Source organism: Phalacrocorax aristotelis, chromosome 4 (assembly GCF_949628215.1).
Source record: "Phalacrocorax aristotelis chromosome 4, bGulAri2.1, whole genome shotgun sequence".
Lineage (NCBI taxonomy): Eukaryota > Metazoa > Chordata > Aves > Suliformes > Phalacrocoracidae > Phalacrocorax > Phalacrocorax aristotelis.
Window position 1 is genome coordinate 20,409,504 of NC_134279.1, and position 22,072 is coordinate 20,431,575.

A 22,072-nucleotide genomic window follows, 5' to 3' on the forward strand; every position below is an offset into this window, starting at 1 on the left:
TCTGATCTCTGTGTGATTTGGAAAATTCATCACGTTTACCTCCTGTGAACCATCATCCAGTTCTGGGATCCCCAGTACAAAAAAGACACGGACCTGTTGGAGCAGGTCCAGAGGAGGGCCACAAAAATTATCAGAGGGATGGAACACCTCTCCTGTGAAGAAAGGCTGAGAGATCTGGGGCTGTTCAGGCTGCAGAAGAGAAAGCTCTGGGAAGACCGTAATTGCAGCCTTTCAGTGCTTAAAGGGGGCTTATAAGAAAGATGGGGCCAGACTTTTTACCAGGGCCTGTCAAGACAGGACAAGGGGCAACAGTCTTAAATTGAAAGAGAGTAGATTTAGATTGGACATAAGGAAGAAATTCTTCGCTCTGAGGGTGGTGAGGCACTGGAACAGGTTGCCCAGAGAAGCTGTGGATGACCCATCCCTGGAAGTGTTGAAAGTCAGGTTGGATGGGGCTTTGAGTAACCTTATCTACTGGTGGGGGGGTGGAACTAGATGATCTTTAAAGGTCCCTTCAAACCCAAACCATTCTATGGTTCCATGTTCATATGCAGTGGCATTGATCTATCAAGAGTAGTGGGGACTAGCAGGCTGCAAAGATGGGAGCTCTGACTCAACAAGGAGCTTTATCTGAGTATCTGCACAAATAACCACACCAGTCCTGTGCTACTGATTACTCTCAGCTGCTACCATAAGTAGCTCTTTTGGTAGTGCTGCCATAGCATAAAAGAAGACATGCTAGAGACTACGTTATTTTAGGGGATTAACTGCAAAGCCTGTCAGTAGAAAAATCACAGATTTATTTTCTTATAATGTTTTTTTTCCTAGTGAAACTATAGTGTGCTTTCCAAAGAAACATCTGCCAATAAATCCATTTGCATGGATTGTGTTTTTATATTGTTTTGCTGAACATCTGCTCTGGACAAGCATAAAAATACTTAGTTCTTTTTATAGCCTTCCAGGTGGTTTTGAACTTTTAATTAGTACTTCTGTTGAAGGCATAAATCCCCCATGAGTTTTGGTGTTTAAGCCAGCTTAGTGAAGACTTTTATGACTTCTAGCTTTAGAAGGCATTGATACAGTTTATGCAACATTTTTCTTTTCTAAAACTGAAAGGACTTGATTGAAGAGGTAAACACGTTATTCTCTCAAATCTAAAGATGAGAGACCTGGGATGCAGAGAAGTTAAATGATCTTCTAAACTCATACAGTAATTTTGTGGCAGAAGTGAAAGTATAACCCAGAGAGTCTTATTTAATCTCTTTGCCCTGTTTTATGTCAATATGCTTCATTATATCTCATTAATTATCATAGTATGTTTGCTTCATTGTATCAAACTATGATGTCTTATGGATCTAGAGCAAAAAAATACATTTAAAGAAGTAATTTGCTGTCATTCAAAAATCAAGAAACTCAGAAATTAATACCAATTACAGTTATTTAATTCCCTGGTATATGTCATGTCACAAAGTGTACTGAACTGGAAAATCAAAATTGAAATATAGTATTTAACCACTTTATATAAGATAAAAGATACATAACTTATACTGTAGTACATTATGAGCCTCTCAAACATAGCAGAAATAGCCAAAATGATAAGGATTGAAATGTAACCAGAATCTATCTCAAGAAGGTCACTTTTGGTCAAAATAGTTTAATTAGAATGATTTGGCAAGGCCAAGAGTTGAAATGAAATCTGCCAGGGACAGGTAAAAAAATCAATCCATCTCAGATTTGAGGTCTGCTTTTTGTCACTCTGAGGTGTCATTGAAATCCCTGAGTTAGTGGTGGTTGAGCCTTCAAACCTCCTTAGCACCACGAGAGGAATTACAAGTTTAGGTCTAGAAACAGTGTATTTAAAATAAGGTGACTGTTAATCTCAGGATTACTCATTTAAATATGGATAAAAAACCTGGACCCATACCCTCAACTAACATAATGAAATTACCTTATGGAACTTTCATCTGTCTCTCATTTATTTAAATAAAACTTCACTCCCTTTTACTTTCTTTCCAGAAACACTGTGAAAATGAAAAGGCAAAGTTACGTATCCGTGCTAAACCATCTCTATTTCAGCATGTGGGAATTTATTCATCATTGGCTGGGAAGATACAGAATTTGAAAGTAAGGATAAGAAATTTAATGCCGTATTTCTAAATTGTATGCTTGTGTTCTGACTTGTTTCTCAGACCAGTTTCAAGCATTGCGTCTTTGGCATTAGATGGCATTTCTGTATCCAGGAACGTTGGTTTACAGATTTGAGGGAGAATATTGATCTGGCATCTAAACTGCAGGTGGGGCACAGTGCTTCTGCACAAACGCCTTTGAATCTCTAATCTGAACACTGGTACCAGTCATAGCAGCATTTCATGGCACATAGAAACCTTCTTCACAGCACAAGGTTTCATGTGCTCCACACCATACAAACACAAACGGCTATGATGGTTTGTTTTGGCTGAGTAATCCACAATCCCAATAGGAGGGACTATTAAGAAGAAGCTATACTGGTAAGACAAGAGTGTGACTATCCTGATGGCCATGGATCTTCAGGGAGAGTTTGGAGAACAAACAGTGGATCTACCACATATCTGAAAAGGACAAGAGCAATGAAGCACCAGACTTCACGGATGTCCTGATGGCACCATTCAGACTTGTCATGACATCATTTGAATTGCTGTATTGGATCAGACTAGGGTTTGCTGTAGCCTTTACAGAGACCAATGTCAGATGTTCTGGCAGAAGGCATAGTAGACAACTATGAAATAGCCTCCAGTGGAGAAGTTTATTTTTAAATCTAGGCAACTGAGAAATAATCAGTACAGCTCTGTCTACAGCCTGTAACATGCAGTCTCAATGATTACGTTGAAATGAATATTCTATTTCTATTAGAAATAGATTGTATATTTTTTGACACTGAGGTAATTATTTTCTGGAATAGCTTCCTGTAGTAATTCAAGATATTGGAGCACTTTTTCATTGTACGAATGAAATGACATTTCTTTATATCCAACAGGATAAAGATTTTGGCAGAAATGTGCTACATAAAGCACATAATAATCCACCTGCAAAAGTGGATACAAGCCTGAGAATATACCAGCAATATACCTTGGAAAAAGTTTACGAAGGAAAAGACTGTTTTTGGGCTTCAGCTCCGGTGGCAGGTGACTACATCAGGTTCACCTTTTTAAATCCACTAAAAGTTGAAAAGTAAGTATTACATGATACGGAATATGGAATCCTACATACATCCAGTTTGGAAGTTATTGAGTCTGTTCAAAATCACCAGTGCTCAACCATAGCCTCATTACTGCCAAAAAAAAATCCATGATTTGCTATTTATCTGCTCCCCTTCTTGAACTCCCCTCCTGAAATACATTTCTTCCTTGGTAATTAGAGAGCTGCTTAATTTTTTTCCTTTTATTGCTTCAGTTAAATATTTACATTCTCTTATGATAATTCCCAAAGGAATTAGTTTTTAATGAATGAATTTCATCAGTGGAGTCAATGAAAGCTTTATTTCTACAGTTGTCAACAAAAAGGCTGTTTGCATGATGTCAAGTCAAAGGCCATGTCCTAGTCCAGGCACTTACCAGTGTAGGTGAAAGCAATGAAGAGTGAATTAATAAAGGTGAGATTCAGTTGAAGACCCAGAGACTTGAATGTAGGTGTGTACAATAGAGATGTCTATGTAAGGTAGGTGTGTAAGCTCCTACTATACATGACAGATAGAGGTTTACTTGATACAGTCAGTGGAAGCTAGACAGCTATTCATCTCATTCACTATCTGGTCACCTGAGTCAGTTGCTAAGTTTCATTGACTGTGTTGAGTATATCTCCATTGCCTGTAATGACAGCTTGAACGCTTGGGTCACAGCCAGACTTCTAGCTTCATGTGTTTGGATCTACAGCCAAGTCCCACCTTGAATGTTTTTCTCATTCTTGAAAGATAAAACTGGCTTCTCTGTTTTCACATCATTCACCTTGGGTGTCTTTGAAAGGAAAAGACACCTGTAGCTTAAGACAGACAACTGTTTTTCAGAAGGACTTACTCTATGAACAATACAAATAGGGGATGGCACCAAAAGAAGCAGTCCTGCCTGGTTCAGCAAAGTTTCTTCCCTCTGTGTCAGAGAACAGATCTGAGTTCAGACTAACCTAGCAATATGGTTCCAGGAGAGTGTCTATGACACAAATGACCATAATTACCATATCTCCGTAATGATATTCAGAGAGGAGACTCCTTCACTGCTGTTACATTTCCTCCCCAAACTGGTCACAAAACTAGGAGCTCATTTCTGCAAAGACTGTAGATTTCTCATTTATTTAAAAAAACAACCTAAGAAGGCAAGTCTATATCTCCACCTAGTGAGCTGCACTAAATCACAGTTGTTATCGTAAACGCTGGTGTTCTGTGATCAACACAGTTAATTAACTGGTTTATGCTTTGAGAAACTTGGGTAGCCTATAGTTTTGCATTTTCTTGTTACTGGGAAGCTGTACTGGATGAAGCTAACTTACCTATGGTGCTGCCTAATGGCTGGTCCCAGCCCCATCACATTGCTAGCCTGAGAAAATGTATAGTTAATCCTATAATATTTGGCGGTCTTCTTAGGTCTTGATTGTTTGACACTAGAGGAGGGGTGTTGATGCTTTAAATTTCCTTAGTTCTTTTTGGATCTAAAAACCTAAGAACTCTAATGCCAGAAATTTAAAACCAAACAGAGATTTTTTTTTTTTTTAAAACATCTCATAGGTGTTTTTGCTTGGATTCTTGCTTCAACAGTGATGTTGCTCATTGGCTCTAAAACAGATTATTTAGAAGCACCTGAACTGATCAGTATTGATAAAAAAAGGGAAATCTCTTGGCATGTAGCATGTGGCCTGGCAGAAACAGGGATTTTTGCTGCCATTGCATTCCAGAAGTCCATCTGACCTTGGCCTTAGGATGATAGGAACAGATCAGAGGGCAGATCTTCCTTAGCCATTTAAACTTGGAAAGTTAATTTATAACTTGAGCATTGAAAAGGGGGAACACTTGCATTCGTTGTTCCAGAGAAAGATGGTTTTAATGCTTGTTCTCTTTAAAATAAAAAGCCTCCAGTATGGTTTGGTCACATATTAGAAAGTTTCAGTGCCTATTTCTGTTCTCTATAGCCTACAACTAATTAAAGAAAAGGTATTTGAAACTTCCCTTCAAAACTGGAAAGAATTACTTCCCTAGAACTTTTCTAAAGTATAAAATACCTGGAAACAATATACCTTTATCATCAGGTACTTCTTTAGAAGTGGAAACATGGAGCACCCTGGTGATAAACTGTTTAACACTACCGTGGAAGTGTTGCCAGCTGATGTAAGTCTCTCATTTCCAACTGTAATATACAGTGCTATTTCATTTTGAGAATGATGTTCAGCATAAAATGTCACGCCCTAGAAAATATTTTTGGATATTTTATTGTTTTGTTTTTTGCAGGAAATGCTCAGAAAAGAACTGGTTGACAATGGAAGTAAATTTAACTACCCAGCAACCAAAAATGGATATTTAAAAATAGGTAAATGGTTTATTGTCACTTCAAACTCAGAAATTTTGTTCTTACATATAAAATATTTCTGCATTGGAGAATTTCATTAGCTCCGTAATAAATACAACATTCCAAGGTGAACTAGTAAGGAAAAGAAACTGCGCTACTGCGTATATTAGTATATGATGTTTGACCAATGATTATCCTATTTTGTTTTAAATAATGAAGAACCTTACCAGCAGTGGCAAAAGCCAAGGCTAGAAGAAAAACTAATTGCAGTGTCTGCGAGGTATTAATAGGATAATTGATTCTGGTTTGGATTTGCAGCCTTAGCTGAAGACAAGGATTTCTTATGATTATGACAGCATTAACTTGCGCTCCAACCTGAAATGAAGATAAAGCATAACATAATGCACCTTCCCCCTTTTTTACCCACTCCTGCCTCACCTTCTTCCTTTCTCCCTCAGGGTGGTGTGTGACTTCTCTTGAATGAACTGCAGATTCTCCACATGCTTGCCAAGGCCTGGTTTCAACTATTACCTAAACTAAAATGCTGCTATGTGAACAAAAGTGGAATATTAAGAGATCTGCTTGCTTGCCACTTTCTTCTGTCTCTTCTACCACATAACTGCTCTTCTCTCCCAGTGAACCACTTTCACCTCACCAAAGCTTCTTGTTTGCTTTGATTTGCACCTCTCTCCCACCTCCTCGTGGCTGTTTTGCTCTAATTACAGATCCAAACCAAAATGCTGTCAACTCAGAGTTGCACATGGAAGTTGATAGGGAACGAATATCATACATGGGATGAGCATTTTTCATTTGTCTGCAGTGATTTTATGCAAATTTAACAAGGTTAGTTAAAAAGCATTGAACTAGTGAAGAAATGTATCAGAATTGGTCTATGATTCATAATCTATATATTTTTAAAAATAATCATACTTCTCAGAAAAACTCTTTTAGATTATTTGACATGAACACGTGTGCCATATGTATTTGGTCACTATTAACAAATTTGTTACCATTTGTAGCTATGGTTCTTTATGTTCTTGTATTCTTTTCCAGCTCCTAGTTGCTGTAGCTGAAGGAATTAATCCTTCTTCTTGTTTATAGCTTTACCTTTTAGTTGTTACTCTCTGGCCTTTTCCAAAAGATTTTTTTCCCTAATGTTGTGTCCCTGGAGTTAATTTATGATTTGTAATTTAGAGCTTTTGCATCAGTTCACTTGGAAGCGTATTTCATTCTAAAACATGTTTGTGCGGGTCTTGTTTTGTTTTTTTATTTAGGGGCTTTTGAAAATGGAATTGCAGAAGGCAGTATCAATCAGTCAATTGGAAAAATACAGGCTATTCGTTTATCAGTCAATTCTGATTCTCCTGTATGGGCAATACTGAGTGAGGTAAGCATGTTAATAAAAGCATTTTAATTAAAGCTTTATTAGTGAGTTTTAGTTCTTCCTACCATGTGGTAATGATAATCGTTAATTTTTAAATTTTGAATGGAATTTTGTACAGAGGAACACACACAAGTGAAGAATTATATTAGCTATGCAGGGGAGAAGTTAAATTTACTTCTTAGAAAAAGTTCTGGAAATGCTCAAATGGGATGGTTCTCCAGTTTTACAGTGCTGAAACTATAGCCGCTAGAATTTGGGTCATGATAAACAAACCAACAAAAGACAGGGAGGCTTTTCTAGCTTTTTTCAGTCACCACCTTGGATATTAATTATAATATGCAAACATTTTCAGATGAACATGTGGGATTTTTATTCCTCAAGTTTCTCCCAAGTGTCTGAATGTGTGTGAACCAATAAGTAGAGAATTCTCTTCAGTGAAGAGAATTACTACAGCCTTAAACTATAGCCATAGTTGGAAGGAAGGAAAAGCTGATGTCTCAGACAATGCTTCTGCAGATTTTAGAAAATAATATATTTTGGTTTTTTCAGGTACTTATCAAGACGTCTGAAAACTGAAAACAAAATGCATTTTTGACATGTCGCTGGTTGCAGATTGTTTGAAAACTAGGCTAACAGCAATGAAAAACTGACTGGGTAAAAAGAGCAAATCCAAATCCATTTAATTCTTAATACTGTGTATTAGGAAAGAGTTGAGATAACTAGTAAATCTTTATATAAAGGATATTAAAATCTATAAAGAACCCAATTATGTTATTAATTTCTATAAAATGTTATTGAGTAAGGTGTCATATATAAAAATCTCACCTTAGCTTGGCAACATTCAATATATATTATTATAAACAATTGATAAGGCATTACAGGCTATCTCAGGGAATAAAGCATAGAAGTATGATAAGTTTCACCAGAACTAAAAATAGACACAATTGAAAAATATTAAGGTCACAGTTTTCAACAGGTCCATTTTGGAGGGAAAGCAGAACTGAAGGAAGAGTTGTCATTATTCATTGCAAGTATTTAGAGCAGTCCACAGAGACAGGAACAACTTAACAATATGAAAATGGATCTCGAACTTAACAGAAGTGTGTTTCAGCCTTAATGTAGCATAAGTTATGTTTAATTTTTTTTTAATGTAAGTGCCTGCAAGTTACCATTTGAATAACTTGAAACTTAAACAGGTATTGTTCAGAGGATTGTAAAACACTTCAATGAATTGTGCATTGAATTAACTACAGGAAATAATAAAGGTATTATGTCTAACTATATTTTTGTAGAAAGAAAATATATTTAAATCAAATTTTGGATCCTGTAATTTCATAATCAGTATGTACTGATAGTTAAATCCTGGTCAAAAGGCAAAACTCAATATAAATTTGAAAATAAAAGGTAAACCACAGTAGTCTCATTTGAAATGTTTTTGGGAAATGGCAATCCACTAAAGACATCTGCCTGCTAATCTGCAGAATTCCTGCTTCACTTCCTTAGCACCTGAAGCACAACTGCGCCCTCATTCTCCTGCACTTGCCTTGCAGCCTAACAGCAGACAGCGAGAAATAAGCTGCACTGTACACTTTTGCATGGATTTGTATTAAATGGGTTAATTTAACATAGAATTGTATTCTTAATGTAAGGGCGTTTTTATTTAGAATAAGATGATATTAATTTTCTTCCATTAAAACACTTCAGAAGGGTGTTTTTTTAGACTACCTCTAATAATATTTTGATTATTTACAGTATTGTTTATATACTGTGGTGCTACGCATATGTGCATGTAGATATATATACATACGTATGTATGCATGGATTTCTTGGACCAAATATTGCAGCCTTCATTAGGTTAAGAGTTTAATGCTTGTTAAGAATTAATGCAGTAATCCACAGTGCTTAGAGATACACAGAGGGATACATTTATCCATCAGAGCTTACAATAAAAAGAAGGGTTGAGTGAAACTGAGACCAGTGAATCGTTAAAAAGCAGTGGCTAGAAATGCAGCTAGGGAGAGAAGAAACTTCTTTCCTGCGAGGGTGCCAGAGCACTGGAACAGGGAGGTTGTAGAGTCTCCTTCCCTGGAGACACTCAAACCCCGCCTGGACGCGCTCCTGTGCCCCCTGCTCTGGGTGTGCCTGCTCAAGCAGGGGGTTGGACAAGATGATCTGCAGAGGCCCCTTCCAACCCCCACCGTTCTGTGATTCTGTGAAGGGAAATAAAGTGGCTCTGCATCGAACTAGCGAGCCGCCTCCCTCTGACCCTGCTCAGAATCACCTTTCAGACCATCTTTTTCTCTGCTGATACAGGAGTCTGAGACATTTAGTCATGAAAACTTGTACGAGGGAATAAAACACAACTTAGATTGCATTAAGGGAAGACAAAATTGAGTTCTCTGAAGTCATTGTCTCTCTCAACCTAAAGTGCCTTAGCATCTCTGGGCTAAAACTAATCTAAGTGAATAGAGCCCTCCACCGAAAAAGACAAAGCGAGAGATAACCTCAGAACTTTCGGGGTTTTTTTCCTGCAGAGCTTTAGAAACTTGTGCGAGTATGAAAATGATTGAAGTGTAGATATTCTCCTGATGCCTTAGTTTGGTTCTTAGCATCTCATAGCTTTTAGTAGTCTCACTGAAATCGCATCGTGTCATGGGGATAACCTTCATCTTCAGGATCTTGTCACAACGCTTCAGAATGGCAAGTTCTTGTAATTGTACTGTCACTCTGTAGTCTGAATTGCCTCTTATAAGGCCTGTTTCACCTGCCATCAAAGATGAAAGAAGTAGAATTCAAAGCAGAAAGGGCATTTCTTGTAGAACATTTTACTAATTCAGTCCATAATCTAGGAAAAACTTAAAATTTTACAATAATAAAATTAATATAATAGTTATATATTTATTATATTATATATTCTATTATTATGGTGTATATATAATATAATAATAAATAATACATAATTTTTAAAAAAATCTTCTTTTGCCATTGCTTTCACTGCAACAAGGTCACAAGCTGGGAGCAGTGTCTGCGTTCAGGCTGCCTTGCGCTCACTTGCTACAGGGAAGTGTCACTGTAAGGAGGAAATTTCAGAGCGATTATTAATCTGTGAAAACACAGAAAATACTAAGGTAATAGACAATATTACCAAAACCTCTTATTTTCGAACTGTTGAAGCGTAATTTCAAAAAGCCCATCAGAATACTTCAAATTATATTACGAAGTGACTGGACTTTTTGTAAATATTTTGTAAATATAATTTTTTCATTGTGCGCTGCCAGCTCTAGGCTTCATTCATTTTTTTTCTATTTTTACATATTTTACATAACCATTGCAATCACAGAATACACTTCCCATACACTTACTTCGATGTAAACGAGGTTTTAAACATTGACATAGTAAATAATGAATGCTTGCATATGCACCTTAAATGGTAAAATTTTGCTCAGTCCTGATTCTTCCCTGTGCTTTGTGGGGTGCAGAGGTTTCTTGCACAGTCTGCGGAACCACACACAGCTCCACTATAAAGCTGAAGGAACCCGGTGAGAGGAACCCTGGATTTTCACTGAAGAACTGGTAGCTGAATAGTGAGCGTTTACGGCCCCAGGAATTTTAAGACAATGGAGTGTAATGGAAGTACGCTTAGATACTTTTGCATGTTGATAGCAACAAGCACCAGTGGCTTAGCTGGTTTGTTCACAGCAGTCTTTGTTAGGCAAGGAGCAGTTACAGAACACATGCAGCTTCCTTTCCATCCAGCAAGCAAGTTCCTACCTGTGGCTTTCCATTTAATAACCCTACACGCTGAACCTGCTCGCGCCTTCGCCCACCATGGCTGAGGCCACTTTAAAGGCTGCAAAGAGGCCTCCTCGTGGGAAGCTTCAGTTTGGGTAAGGGATCCAGGGGATAAGGACCATCCTCTAACTTTACATGTGACTGGTTTTTGCAGTGTAGGCATTGGAATTGTAACTTACAAAAACAAAGGCAGTATGCTGAAGTCAAAAAACAGCTATGAATGGAGTTTGAGATTGCATACCAGATCACCAAGCTCCTTCAGCAGAAAATTTTACTTCAGCACTTTCGTGTGGTTTAAAACATAGTCTCAAAATATTGACTACATCAGGCTCATTGTACATGTACCTCGTCAGGTTAAATGTCTGTGTGGGAAGAAAGCACATTTTTCAAGCTAATTCAATATTAATGACGGTTTATTCAACCCATTTTGATTTTCACTGGGGTGCAGTTATTCGTCTCTCTGAATGGTGTGGTCGCCATTCTTGTCTTAAACCTTTTGAGGGACTTACGAAAGGGGAACGTTCACATTTGTCTTCAGTACAAAAGACAGTTACACACTTGGCTTTATTAAAATGTTTTTATTTCCATTAATTACGTGGGCCCCTAATCTCATCAGTGTCACTATGGCTTTTTACACAGCTTAATACAAGCACAAAGCTACTGTAAATGCTAATGTGTTCTAAATGTACATGGAGAATAGACTAGACTCTTAAGAGAAACATCTATTAAAATTCATTAGGAGATATTTCATCTGAAGTTGAAGATGTATTTGCTTATTGAATTGAAAATCTTCTCTCTCACGTGTTTGAGGAAGTGGATAGTATCCCGTAAACAAGGACCCCAATTTTCCGCAACATTTACTTTTTCTATTACATGTAAGTTACACATTTGTTAGCTGTATCACTGGTTGCACAAACTAATTGTCTTGTCTGAGAGTGTTTTAGGTTCTAGGTTTTTTTCTTAAACTCTTATTTATTTGCATGAATGTAAGATTCCAGATATATCTTTCATAGATGCCTTACAACGAATTGTAGGAATATTAACAAATAATTCTGCAGTAAGCAGAAATCTTTAACTCTGCAATAGCTTCTGAAAGGATGTATGTGTATTTCAAGCTGTGACGATAGTTTTTGATGAATCGCTCAAGAATGTTCCTTAATTGTTTTTTAGCTAGAGATGTCTAAAGATTGAAGTTCCTATAGGGCTATGGGACTATTTCTCAAAAGTACATTAAATAAGGATTTGAAAAAAGGCATAACAGATCTTTCTGATCAGCATTAGAATCATAGAATCATATGACAGAAATTTTTTGATTCATGAAGTTTCCATTGCTCTTTGGAGCTTGTAGTTGTAATAATCTATGGCAATCTTAAGTATTGATGACACTATCAAAAGACAAATATAATCAATTTAAGATTTAAGCTTGTGCATTAGGTTACAATGGCCTTATAATGCTTGAAAGGCAGAATAGCACAAAAACAAATATGAGCATTTTGATTTACAATTCATATTACACAGTCTAATGGTAATTCCAGACAGTTCTGAGTCAACAAACTAATATGTGGTAGACAGAAACCAAATGGAGAAATCTATGAAAATTATCTGAAGTTATGAATTATTTTGGGAGGGGGGAAGCCTAGCTTAATGATGTATAGGCCATAATTCTTATGTCCAAAGGACGGTTTCCTCAACATGGTAGGAATCAAATAACATAAAGCAGATTCTTGTGGCCTGAGCACTGGCTGAAAGGGGCTTAGAGTTACAAGAAAGAAGTACTGCTTTTTCTTATGGCTATCAACATTTCTGGTATTTCCTTCCTTCTTTTCTTTCACAGACTCACAGTTTCATAGGCAATAGAAAGAAAAGCTCTGCATATGTGCCTTCATAAGACTTTCTTGGGCAGTGAAATCTGCCACATTTGAGGGGATGGCTGATACTGCAATGACATGTCCCCTTGGCTGCATAGGAGTATACTTTTCAAAAGCAGTCTTCACTGAAGAGTTGCAGATGCACCCTTCAAAGAGATTCAACACTAAGAATGCAAAGCAGTGGCCACAGTTATGGTTCATCACACAAATATTGGTGTGATGGTTGGTGTCCAGAACAAACGCTGAGTTTGGAATGAGGACAGCAACCGTACAGCCTTTGGCTAGGAGGAAGGCTTTGATGATGGGAGTTGTCAAGTGATGCAGCGTCACATGCAAACATACCAAACCCTGACCCAGTCTGTCAGCTGCTGGGCAGCTAGAATAACAACTACATTCCTTGTGATCCCTCAAGGAATCACTTTTGTCTCAGCCCTCTCATGCATGTTTCAAGTATCGATGCCACAGATTATGTTTTAAATGCTCATAAATTGTGCACTGCCCTGAGCATAAAGATACAACTTGAACCGAACCAGGGCGGTAACCCCATACCTGCAGGCCTGGGTGAGGCTTTCAAAACATAGAATCATAGAATCATGGAGTCATTAAGGTTGGAAAAGATCTCTAGGATCATCAAGTCAACCCAACACCCCCAGGCCTCCTAAACCATGTCCCAAAGTGCCACATCTACACGTTTTTTGAACACCTCCAGGTATGGTGCCTCCACCACCTCTCTGGGCAGCCTGTTCCAGTGTCTGACCACTCTTTCAGTAAAGACATTTTTCCTAATATCCAACCTAAACTTCCCCTGGCGCAGCTTGAGGCCATTTCCTCCCATCTATTGCTTGTTCCTTGGGAGAAGGGACCGACACCCACCTCACTACAACCTCCTCTCAGGTAGGTGTAGAGAGTGTTAAGGTCTCCCCTCAGCCTCCTCTTCTCTAGGCTAAACAATCCCAGCATCATTCAGGAATTAATGTAGTAGCTGCTCCTGCTCCACTTAGCGATCCCTCAAATGTAGATTGGATTGCTAGAGTGAGTCCCCAGTTGTAACAAAGGGCTGTGTTAATTTGTGCTAAATTGCTCCACTGAGCAACGGAGAAGCCACCTCATCTTTATCTGCCCTGATAGCTTACTGCAGCCGTGTGGAGCACGACGATACCACCACACGTAAACGTCACGTTACACTGACATGGCCGTGACAGTGAAGTGTATGTAAGAAAGTCCACACTGGAGCGTGGACTGATGCAGGTCAAACCCAACGCAGTCGCATTTGCTGTCTCTCCTGGCAGCTTTCCCTCAAAGCGTGGCCGCGCGTTGGGCGCTGAGGCCGGGGATGAGGCAGGGCCTGGCGGGGACGTGCCTGGGCGCCCAGTGGCGTCGCGGCGGCCCGGGGACGGAAGGGGCTGCGGAGCCATTGGCTCGGGCCCCACGTGCGGGGAGGCCGGCGTCCGCGGGCGGAGCCGCCATTGGCGCAGGCCGCACGGAGGGCGCCCTCGATTGGCACACAGGCACCCGGCGGCGCCTCGCTGAGGTGCTGATTCGCCCGCGGATTGGGAGGTGCCGCGCCCTCCTCGCCTTGATTGGCTCGGGCGGAGCGGCGGCACCTGCATCCCTGGGAGCGGCGGCGGGGGGAGGTGGAGCGCATGCGCAGTCGGTGATGCTCTGGGGAAAGCGGCCGGCTTCGGTTAACGGGGCGCGGAGGGGGACCCGCCGCTGGTAATCCGCGGGGCCGCGCTGCGGGAGGCTCTCCGCGCTGCGGGGTTCGGTAACGGGGGCGGGGGGGAAGAGGCGGCGGCGGGAGGGTGGGTGGGTGGGTCGGTGGGTGTCGGCCCCCGGCAGCGCCCGTCCTCCAGGCTGTGGCGCCCCCGGCTCGCCTGTCCCTCACAGCCGGCGGCGGGGCGGTTCCTGGGGGTGGGCTCCGGGGGGAGCAGCCGCGGGGGTGGGTTTGGGGCCCGGCCCCACGCGTGGGGAGTGCGGCCCGCAGGGCTACGCGCCGTCCTGGGGCGGGCGGGGCAGCTCGCTCTTCCCCCCACCCCGGGCTTCCCAAAAGCGGCCCCCTGTGAAACAGGCAGCGCCCCAGGCCCGAGCACCCAGTGGCCGCTTGGCCCTAACTGCTTTATTTTATTATTTTTTTTAAATTGAAAAATAATCTGTTCCTGGGGGTTTTACTCAAGCTAACAGTAGTAGCTTGAAAGGGCACCTGCACGAGTAGAGCACTGCGGCTTGAGGAATTGCTAGATTACACACTTGGCATCCATTTCAGTGCAATGTCTTAACACTTCAGAGAAAGATATGAAAGTACAATTTTCACACAAAATAAAGCAAAAATAAAAAGTTGTGTAAGAACTCCTGGGTACTTTTCATGGAGCAGTTTCAGCTGGGCGCTGTCTTCGGTGAGGTTGATGCCGAGGCAGCTGTATGGCGGAGGGGTAAGGCAGCACGTGGTTATGGATGGAAGAAGGGGTGGGGAAGAACACTGCTTCCCGTTACCCTGGATGGGATTGGTATTTGGCCGTAGGAAAAGCCCCTGTGTTGGGGCTGGATGCAGGAGCTTTTAGAACTCTGTGTGAGAAGGGCTGTTAATGGCAGCCTTACTCCCTTTCTGCTTGACAGTGCAGAACTCTTGAGAGTTTCATGAAAAAGGCATGACCCTCTTCAAAGTCCAAGGAAAAGTTAGTGATAATCTAAAAGATTCTGGCCTCTAGTTTGTGCTGTGACAAATGCAATAACAATGCCATTAATATAATGGCATATGTGGAGTATGCAAAAGACTACGGTGCAGAGGCCTGCAAGTTGACATCCTCATACTGTGTAACCTTCTGGAGAAATCAGATCATTCAGGTGCGAAGGGACCCTAGGAGGTCTCTACTCCGACCTGCCACTCACGGCAGGGTAGGCTCTGAGGCTGGTCCAGGTTGCTCAGAGCTTTACCTGGGCAGTCTTGGAAAACCCCGAGGACTGACACTAGGCAGCCTGTGCTGCAGCTTGCCTGCCCTTGGGGGGGGGGGAAGTTATAATGTCCAGTCAGAATATTCTTCCAGTTTATGCCTGTGTCTTTCCTAAGCGCTAGTATGTCTCAGAAAGTGGCTCGTTACTTTAGGTGCAATATTATGCTGTTGTTGCAGTGCTGTTGCTAGTCCCAAGAGCTTCCTCCCAATAGTACTGCTGGCTCAGATGTCTCTTCTGATGTGTAGATGTGCTGTAGTTACCTGTGTTCCCATGGTAAAGAGTGATAAAGCTATGTGGAAATCAAGTTCAAAATTATGGATCTGAAGTTCATATATATTGACAGAATTGTTAATCTGTTTATCTAGAGGAAGCTGAATATAAGCTGCCCATCCCAAAAGGAGCGGTTGGGAATCCCGTTCTGGAGGTGTAATTATCATTGGATAAACTTCTGTGACTCGGCTTCTATGATTGCAGCTTTTCACACTGAACCCAGTTCTCTCATGGGTCATACTATAGCAGTATCACATTCCTAATTGAAACTACTGTCAAGATGTATGGTTTTGCAATGACCTATTTGTTGTAGCTCCCTGAAAGATGGTGTTGAAGTCACTGGTCTTTGGCGTTTAGGCCAGGACTGCTAGTAAATATGTTTGGTGTTTGTGTGAGTGCCATAGACTGGGATAACTTGTTTTGTTCTGCTGAGGAGCTTTTAACAGTGGGGATCCTCTGGGCTTGTTTTTGTGGTTGCCTTGAGGAAAGAAGAAGAAAAGTTTTTCATAGGTCTTCATGCATTAATTAGGGAAGTTCAGTAGGTTTTAAGGACAATTAAATGTGTAGTGTGGCGTTCTATTTTGAGACCAGAAACTCTTTGGCTTAGTTGAAAGATTTATTTTATGTTCTCAGACTGTAGTGGTGGCAGAGTTCACAAAAGTAAAGGATGTAATGGTCTTGTTTAGATCCATCTTTACCTGGCAATTAAGAGATAACTAATTGGTCTTGATAACGTATTTCAGTGTTTCTGGGATTATTTTAAATGTTTAGTCTTTGAAAGAGATACAATTGAAGACTGAATGAAATTAGGAATGGCCTAGGCTAGTATCAGGGAGTAGTGATGAGACTCGGCATATAGGAAGTGAAAGCATCAGGAGTTTTGGAAGGGAACTGTGTGGAAAGGTGAGTACGAGGCTGATTTCTTGGATGCCCATGCGAGTCCGTTTATGGAACAAAAGTGAATGGGGCTAGTTACAGTAGAATTACAGCTATGTAAGTGAATGCATTTTGGATTGTACACCAAATACACCTGAAATGTATTGACAAAGAAGGATGTATCTCTTTGTCTGCTTTAGGAGAAGAGGAGGAGACCACCTGCATGACAAACTAGCTAAAATAAGGTAGGCAAGTTTAGCTAAGAACTAAGGAGTCCTGGAAGGTACTGATATGAAATTGTTCAACTCTTTGTCCTAACACGATAATTTAAGAACAAGAAAATGGGGGTGGTAAAGCTAAGTTGAAAAGCACACCGTAAGACTGAATGTTTGTGTGTGATAAACCGAATGACTTTAAATCTTCAGGGCAAGATTATTTTAAGTTCTGGAATTGGCCAAGGAGGCCTATCAATTTAGTTATTTATTTTGTGAAAAATTTTAGTTAAAAACAAAAAACCTAATAAAATTTGCAGATAACTTTTGGTATGTATCACTGTGTTAATAACTGAGAAAAGAGGGAAGCTTAAACTTGCCATTCTCAAGCAAAATACATAGCAGGGTGAAAAATCCCACAACAAGTGGCATGGAGTGTGGATAATGGTGGGGGAGAAGAAAAGAATGGTAACATAATTAACGTCATTTTGTGGAAAGTAGGTGTTTTTCTCAAGAAGGAAAGCTTCTGATAATTTCCTAATATAGACATAGTACTAGTGTGTGAAACACTTCTTTATGATACTTCTGGGTTTTGGCTCTAAATATAGTCAGTGCAGTCAATATTAAATTAATAAATCTTAAAAGGAATAAGGAAAAAATAATTTGTTTTCTTTTTGGACACTTTTAGTACAGTCATACTGGGGTGTGGGGGTTTTTAGACCCAATACCGCTCGATCTGTGTATGTGTTGCTTGGTAGAACTTGCAGATGTTATAAATTGAAAGATAGATGATGTTTGGTGTAATTCTAGTGTTTGAATTGCTTGGCAAATCTGATAAAGCCAGGAAGGAGGAGACTCACACCTCCAGTATAAGGTGGTATCTTGAATTGCTGGGGTATTTGGGGTTGTAGTGGTGAACAATTTAATCTCTAAAGAGCAATGATGTAACTCAGAGGGTGACTGCTTTCTCAGGCACAGGAACCGCCTCAGTAACAGAATATATAGTATGACTAGTAGTGGCTAAAAGTCACGCAAGGTTTGAAAATATCTTACAATAGCAAATGAAATATCAGTGTTTGTCTTTCTTTTTAAACTTACTGTGGATGGAAATGAATAAGAAGTAAAGGATGCATACCTGTGCAGTGGTATCGAGAATCTTCCTTCTATTTCCAACTTCAGAAAGACGCATTTTTGGCAAGAAACTTGCATAGGCATGTGCTTGATACTGCACTGCTCCAAACCACTAGATACTCTAATATAAAACTGGATTTGTGTGCATTACAGATGTGAAGCAAAAAATATTGGGCATAAATCTTTTCTTTTTCACAGCAGATTAGATTAAAAGGCTGGGGTAGTTACCTGCTATTGACATTCATACTTAGATAGATTAAAGATATTAATGTTTCCCTGAAATTAGAAAGATATTTGCATTTAAGCTTTTGCACTTATTGGATAATTTTGAAACAGAAAATGTTTTCTGAAACAATCTCTACTTTCTTTTGACACAGCTAGTATAAACTTTGCACTCATCTGAACATAGGCAGTGGAAGAAGAGCCAAATACAAATGAGTAATTTTGGCAGTGGATAATAATACATCCTAAATCTATCAATTTTATTTTCCCTAATGAAAGGGATGTTACTTTTTGCTACGCCGTAGAGACTGATTCAGTCTGATTACTTGTTCAGAATGTTAAGGAATGAGAAAAATGAAAGCAGCCTGCCTTAGTTCTTAAAAACATATGTATACTGCAGTCAAATTCTTGCTAGATTTGTGGCCTGGCAAGATAAGGGAACAGGCAACAAGCACTTTTGTAGGGACAACAGAAAAGGAAAAAAGAATCTGAGTCAGGGCTGTGTAGTAAGAAATTTTTCAAATTAAGATATAGCACTTTACTAAAATACTACAGTGACCATACTTTATCATCTTTATTTCTTATTATTTTAAAGCGTTTTTTCTCTTGTAGATGAAGTCTGGGATAAAACTGAAATAGTATTGATATTATCCTTGCAATGATATTTAATATTTAAAATTTAAAACTTTCAGTTCTTCAGATAACCAGGATGCACTTCCAGTGGGACTGGCTGTGCTTGGGTGTCCTGATAATTAGCTCAGTGACTGCAGAAATTGAAAACAAAGAAATGGTGGATGCAGATGTTGAAGTGGAGGATTTTGACAAGCAGCCTCAAGAAGCTGATGTCGACAGAGATAAATCTTCCTTAGAGGTAAGATTACAGAAGTCTTTAGGTAAAGCTTGTTTAGGTATGAGATATGTAGTTGTAACTAGTAGAGAAGTTGGTGGACAAATGCATTTAAAAAAGAGCAAGTTAACACGCAGCAGACAACTGATGGGTGTCAAACCCACCAATCTGAGTTTTTCAGTTGCTGTATGTGACATGTAGGACAAGCTTAATGAATGATTCTGCTATGCTGAAGTGTAAAATCAGATGTGCCTGCCTGTGATGGATAGTCATGAGGAACGTTTTGCTAGTCTGTGCTTCAATGTAGATACAGAACCTTTTGTTGTAGGTCCTAACATGCCATTTCTAGAGAAGAAAGCAGAAAGCATCTTGGTCTTACTGAGATTTTGACTTTAGACCAGTTTCTTGATTTCATCAGTCACAGCTGCCTTGTGACATTCTCTTTGTTCCCAGAAAATCTTTCTGCATTTGTTATGCTATACTTCATAACAGATGTGGGCAATATTAATAAAAATAAAAAGGTAAAAAAATAATTTACTGTGTAGCCCAACTGTAATGTGCCAAGTAGGTAGGAAAACCTGTAGAAGGAGACGGGGGAAGCAGAGAATTGGTGCAAGTTCAGTACATTTTCTGGGTGTTTGTTACACATACGATGTGTAACAGTACTTTAGTTCAGAGCTTTGAACACTGAAAGCAATTTCTAAAATTCACAGATGTGAAACTGCTCACTATTAGAGGGATGTGCCCAAACCATAGAAATGAGAGGGGTGGGGCAGGGAAAGGTGTTTTGTGCTGCTAGATGTTTCTAAGGAACAAAATCTCATGGTCTGTCTGGGTGGACTACTTCTGGAGGTGTGATAGTGTATTTCGAATGAAAAATTGTGATTTCTGTTAGAGCATGTATCTGTACATGTCTTTTAGGTTGTGTACCAGACGCCAAAACCCACTGGGGAGGTGTATTTTACAGAAACCTTTGATGGAGTATTGTCTGGGTAAGTTTATGCATTAAAATCATAAACTTTTGCTTTCTGCAGTTTAACTTAATAGTGGTAGGACTTATTTTGTATTCATTTTTCTGCTATTATCTTTATAAAAATTAATTTTTACAGGGGTTAGAAATGGGAAGGCTGGTAATATTTGCTCCAAATACACCATAATGTTAAGCTGGACAGTTAACATTTCAGGTATGTTGCTATTTTTTTGTGTTTTAAGGAGCTTTCAATAAACTCTGGGTGTACAGATATTAAGAAAAAGAATATAGTTTAAAGATTTAGCCAGCTGAGTTTAACTAGCTGCAAGGTGAAGTGCATAGCCATTACACTGCAGTAGCAAACTCTTTCTTCCTCTTCATGTGCACTTAGGTATGTGTAAGAAGGCAGCGCCTTCAGCATTATAAATAAAACCTCTATTGTGGAAGACTTTTTTTTTTAGCAGCTTTTTAATAAATCTGTTGTATTGCTTCCTGTACTCAATAAGATTTAGATATTTATGAGACTACCAAAGTGTTTCTAGGGAGTTTGATCTTACTGCGTTCAAATTCTAGAAAGATCTTCAGGTTAATCTCGACAATTCTTAAGCCAGAAATTTTCGTCTTGTCTGTGTCTTACAAGTTTTCTTCCAACAGTATGGCAATGTAAGGTGTAACTGCTGTGGGGTGGCTCGGGTTGCTCAGTGAAAAGCTGTGTATTGTGAGCTATAGTCAGTTGCCACCAATGCACTGTCAGTAAGAGTGAATATAATATATTACTTTCTACTTCTGGAATAGACTGAGTACTTTTAGTTGGAGAACAACTTGCCTTTCAGTCCTCTTTCTAGGTCAGATGTAAAGGGTGTAGAATATCAAGGAAAAACACATGAGTAACGTGTGTATGTGGTCTGTATGATCACTGACTTTTTTGAATCAAGCCGGGTTAGCATACTGCCCCTGGCTCCAGTTAAATAAGTGTGCATCCAGGTAGAATCTATGAATGTGCTAGAAATCTCTTTAGTAAGAGCTGGTGTGATAAGTTGTTAGAGTACTTTCTTGCTATGAGAAAAGCTTTTAAAATGTGAAAGTCAGTCTCTGGTTTTTAATGACAAATCAGGTCTTTATTGGTATATTTTTTTTTCCTGTATGCTTTGATGCTGTTGAACAAAAGAGCTCTCTCTTGACTTGTGAAGAACTGTGAAAAAAGGTGTTTTCAAATAATGAAAAAAGATATTCTCTCATGTTACTAAAATTGATGGAACAAAAAATAACTCTCCTGTGAAGAGCTGGACAGAGCGGTGAAAGGAGATGCAATATGATAGATTCATTATGGTAGAACTTAAAGCTACCTATTTTTTACTTGCGGTGAGTAGACTGAGATCCAAGTACTGCAGGAGTGAGGTTATACCATCAAATGACATGTATGTGTGTTGAGGATGCACAATTGAAACTGTAAACAAAATAACATGGTAGCAGGGAGCAGTAACTTTTGTAAGATTTAATCTTACTCCCTTTTCCCAACTGTTTCCAAACTGCTTTCTTCTGCAGAGTTACAGGGAACTTCAGGCCACTGAATATTAGTGTGTCATTACTCACATTTTAGACCTAATGTAGAAGGAAAATAAGTTAACAAGCTCTCATCTGCAGTGTATCACTTGTCTTAATGATATGTCACTTCTAAATGTTAAGAAGTGCAACACAAAAGCAGTACCAGTGATGACAGAAAAAATGATTAAATAGAAGAGGTGATAAGGGGTAAAAAAAGAAAACAACCCCACAACAAAACCTGAAAACTTTGATTAACAAATGTGAAAACTTAACTGGGATACTCGAATGATATAATTCATCCCAATTTCTAGCTTTGTAAGATCTATTCAAAGATGAGTTTGTCTTCCTATTAAATCTAATATTCAAAGCTTTAGCTACAATGTTTGGGATTTTTTGGTCTAGCTATACATAATTTACATAAGAGTAACAAATATGGAACTAAGATGTGTGAGAAAGTAAGCAGCATGTTACCTTTCCT

At 39.4% G+C, this 22,072-nt stretch overlaps 2 protein-coding genes across 6 annotated transcripts in view; both read left to right on the forward strand.

Moving 5' to 3' along the window:
- Nucleotides 1–8,877, forward strand: part of MGAT4D (MGAT4 family member D) — a 39,584-nt gene extending 30,707 nt beyond the window's left edge. The window contains exons 10-15 of the mRNA XM_075090526.1: nt 2,017–2,124; nt 3,014–3,207; nt 5,272–5,350; nt 5,471–5,549; nt 6,803–6,915; nt 7,462–8,877. Of these exons, the coding sequence (XP_074946627.1) occupies nt 2,017–2,124; nt 3,014–3,207; nt 5,272–5,350; nt 5,471–5,549; nt 6,803–6,915; nt 7,462–7,488 (600 nt within the window). The 3' untranslated portion in view covers nt 7,489–8,877. The remainder of the gene's footprint in view (nt 1–2,016; nt 2,125–3,013; nt 3,208–5,271; nt 5,351–5,470; nt 5,550–6,802; nt 6,916–7,461) is intronic.
- Nucleotides 8,878–14,215: 5,338 nt separating this feature from the next.
- Nucleotides 14,216–22,072, forward strand: part of CLGN (calmegin) — a 30,722-nt gene continuing 22,865 nt past the window's right edge. For 2 of the 5 annotated variants that reach the window (XM_075090527.1, XM_075090531.1), the window contains exons 1-4: nt 14,216–14,288; nt 16,868–16,912; nt 18,925–19,103; nt 20,001–20,071. In XM_075090527.1, coding sequence (XP_074946628.1) covers nt 18,942–19,103; nt 20,001–20,071 — 233 coding nt within the window. In that variant the 5' untranslated portion in view covers nt 14,216–14,288; nt 16,868–16,912; nt 18,925–18,941. Of the gene's footprint in view, nt 14,338–16,867; nt 16,913–18,924; nt 19,104–20,000; nt 20,072–22,072 lie in introns of all 5 variants that reach the window. The other 3 variants (XM_075090528.1, XM_075090529.1, XM_075090530.1) reach the window with 3 other exon arrangements.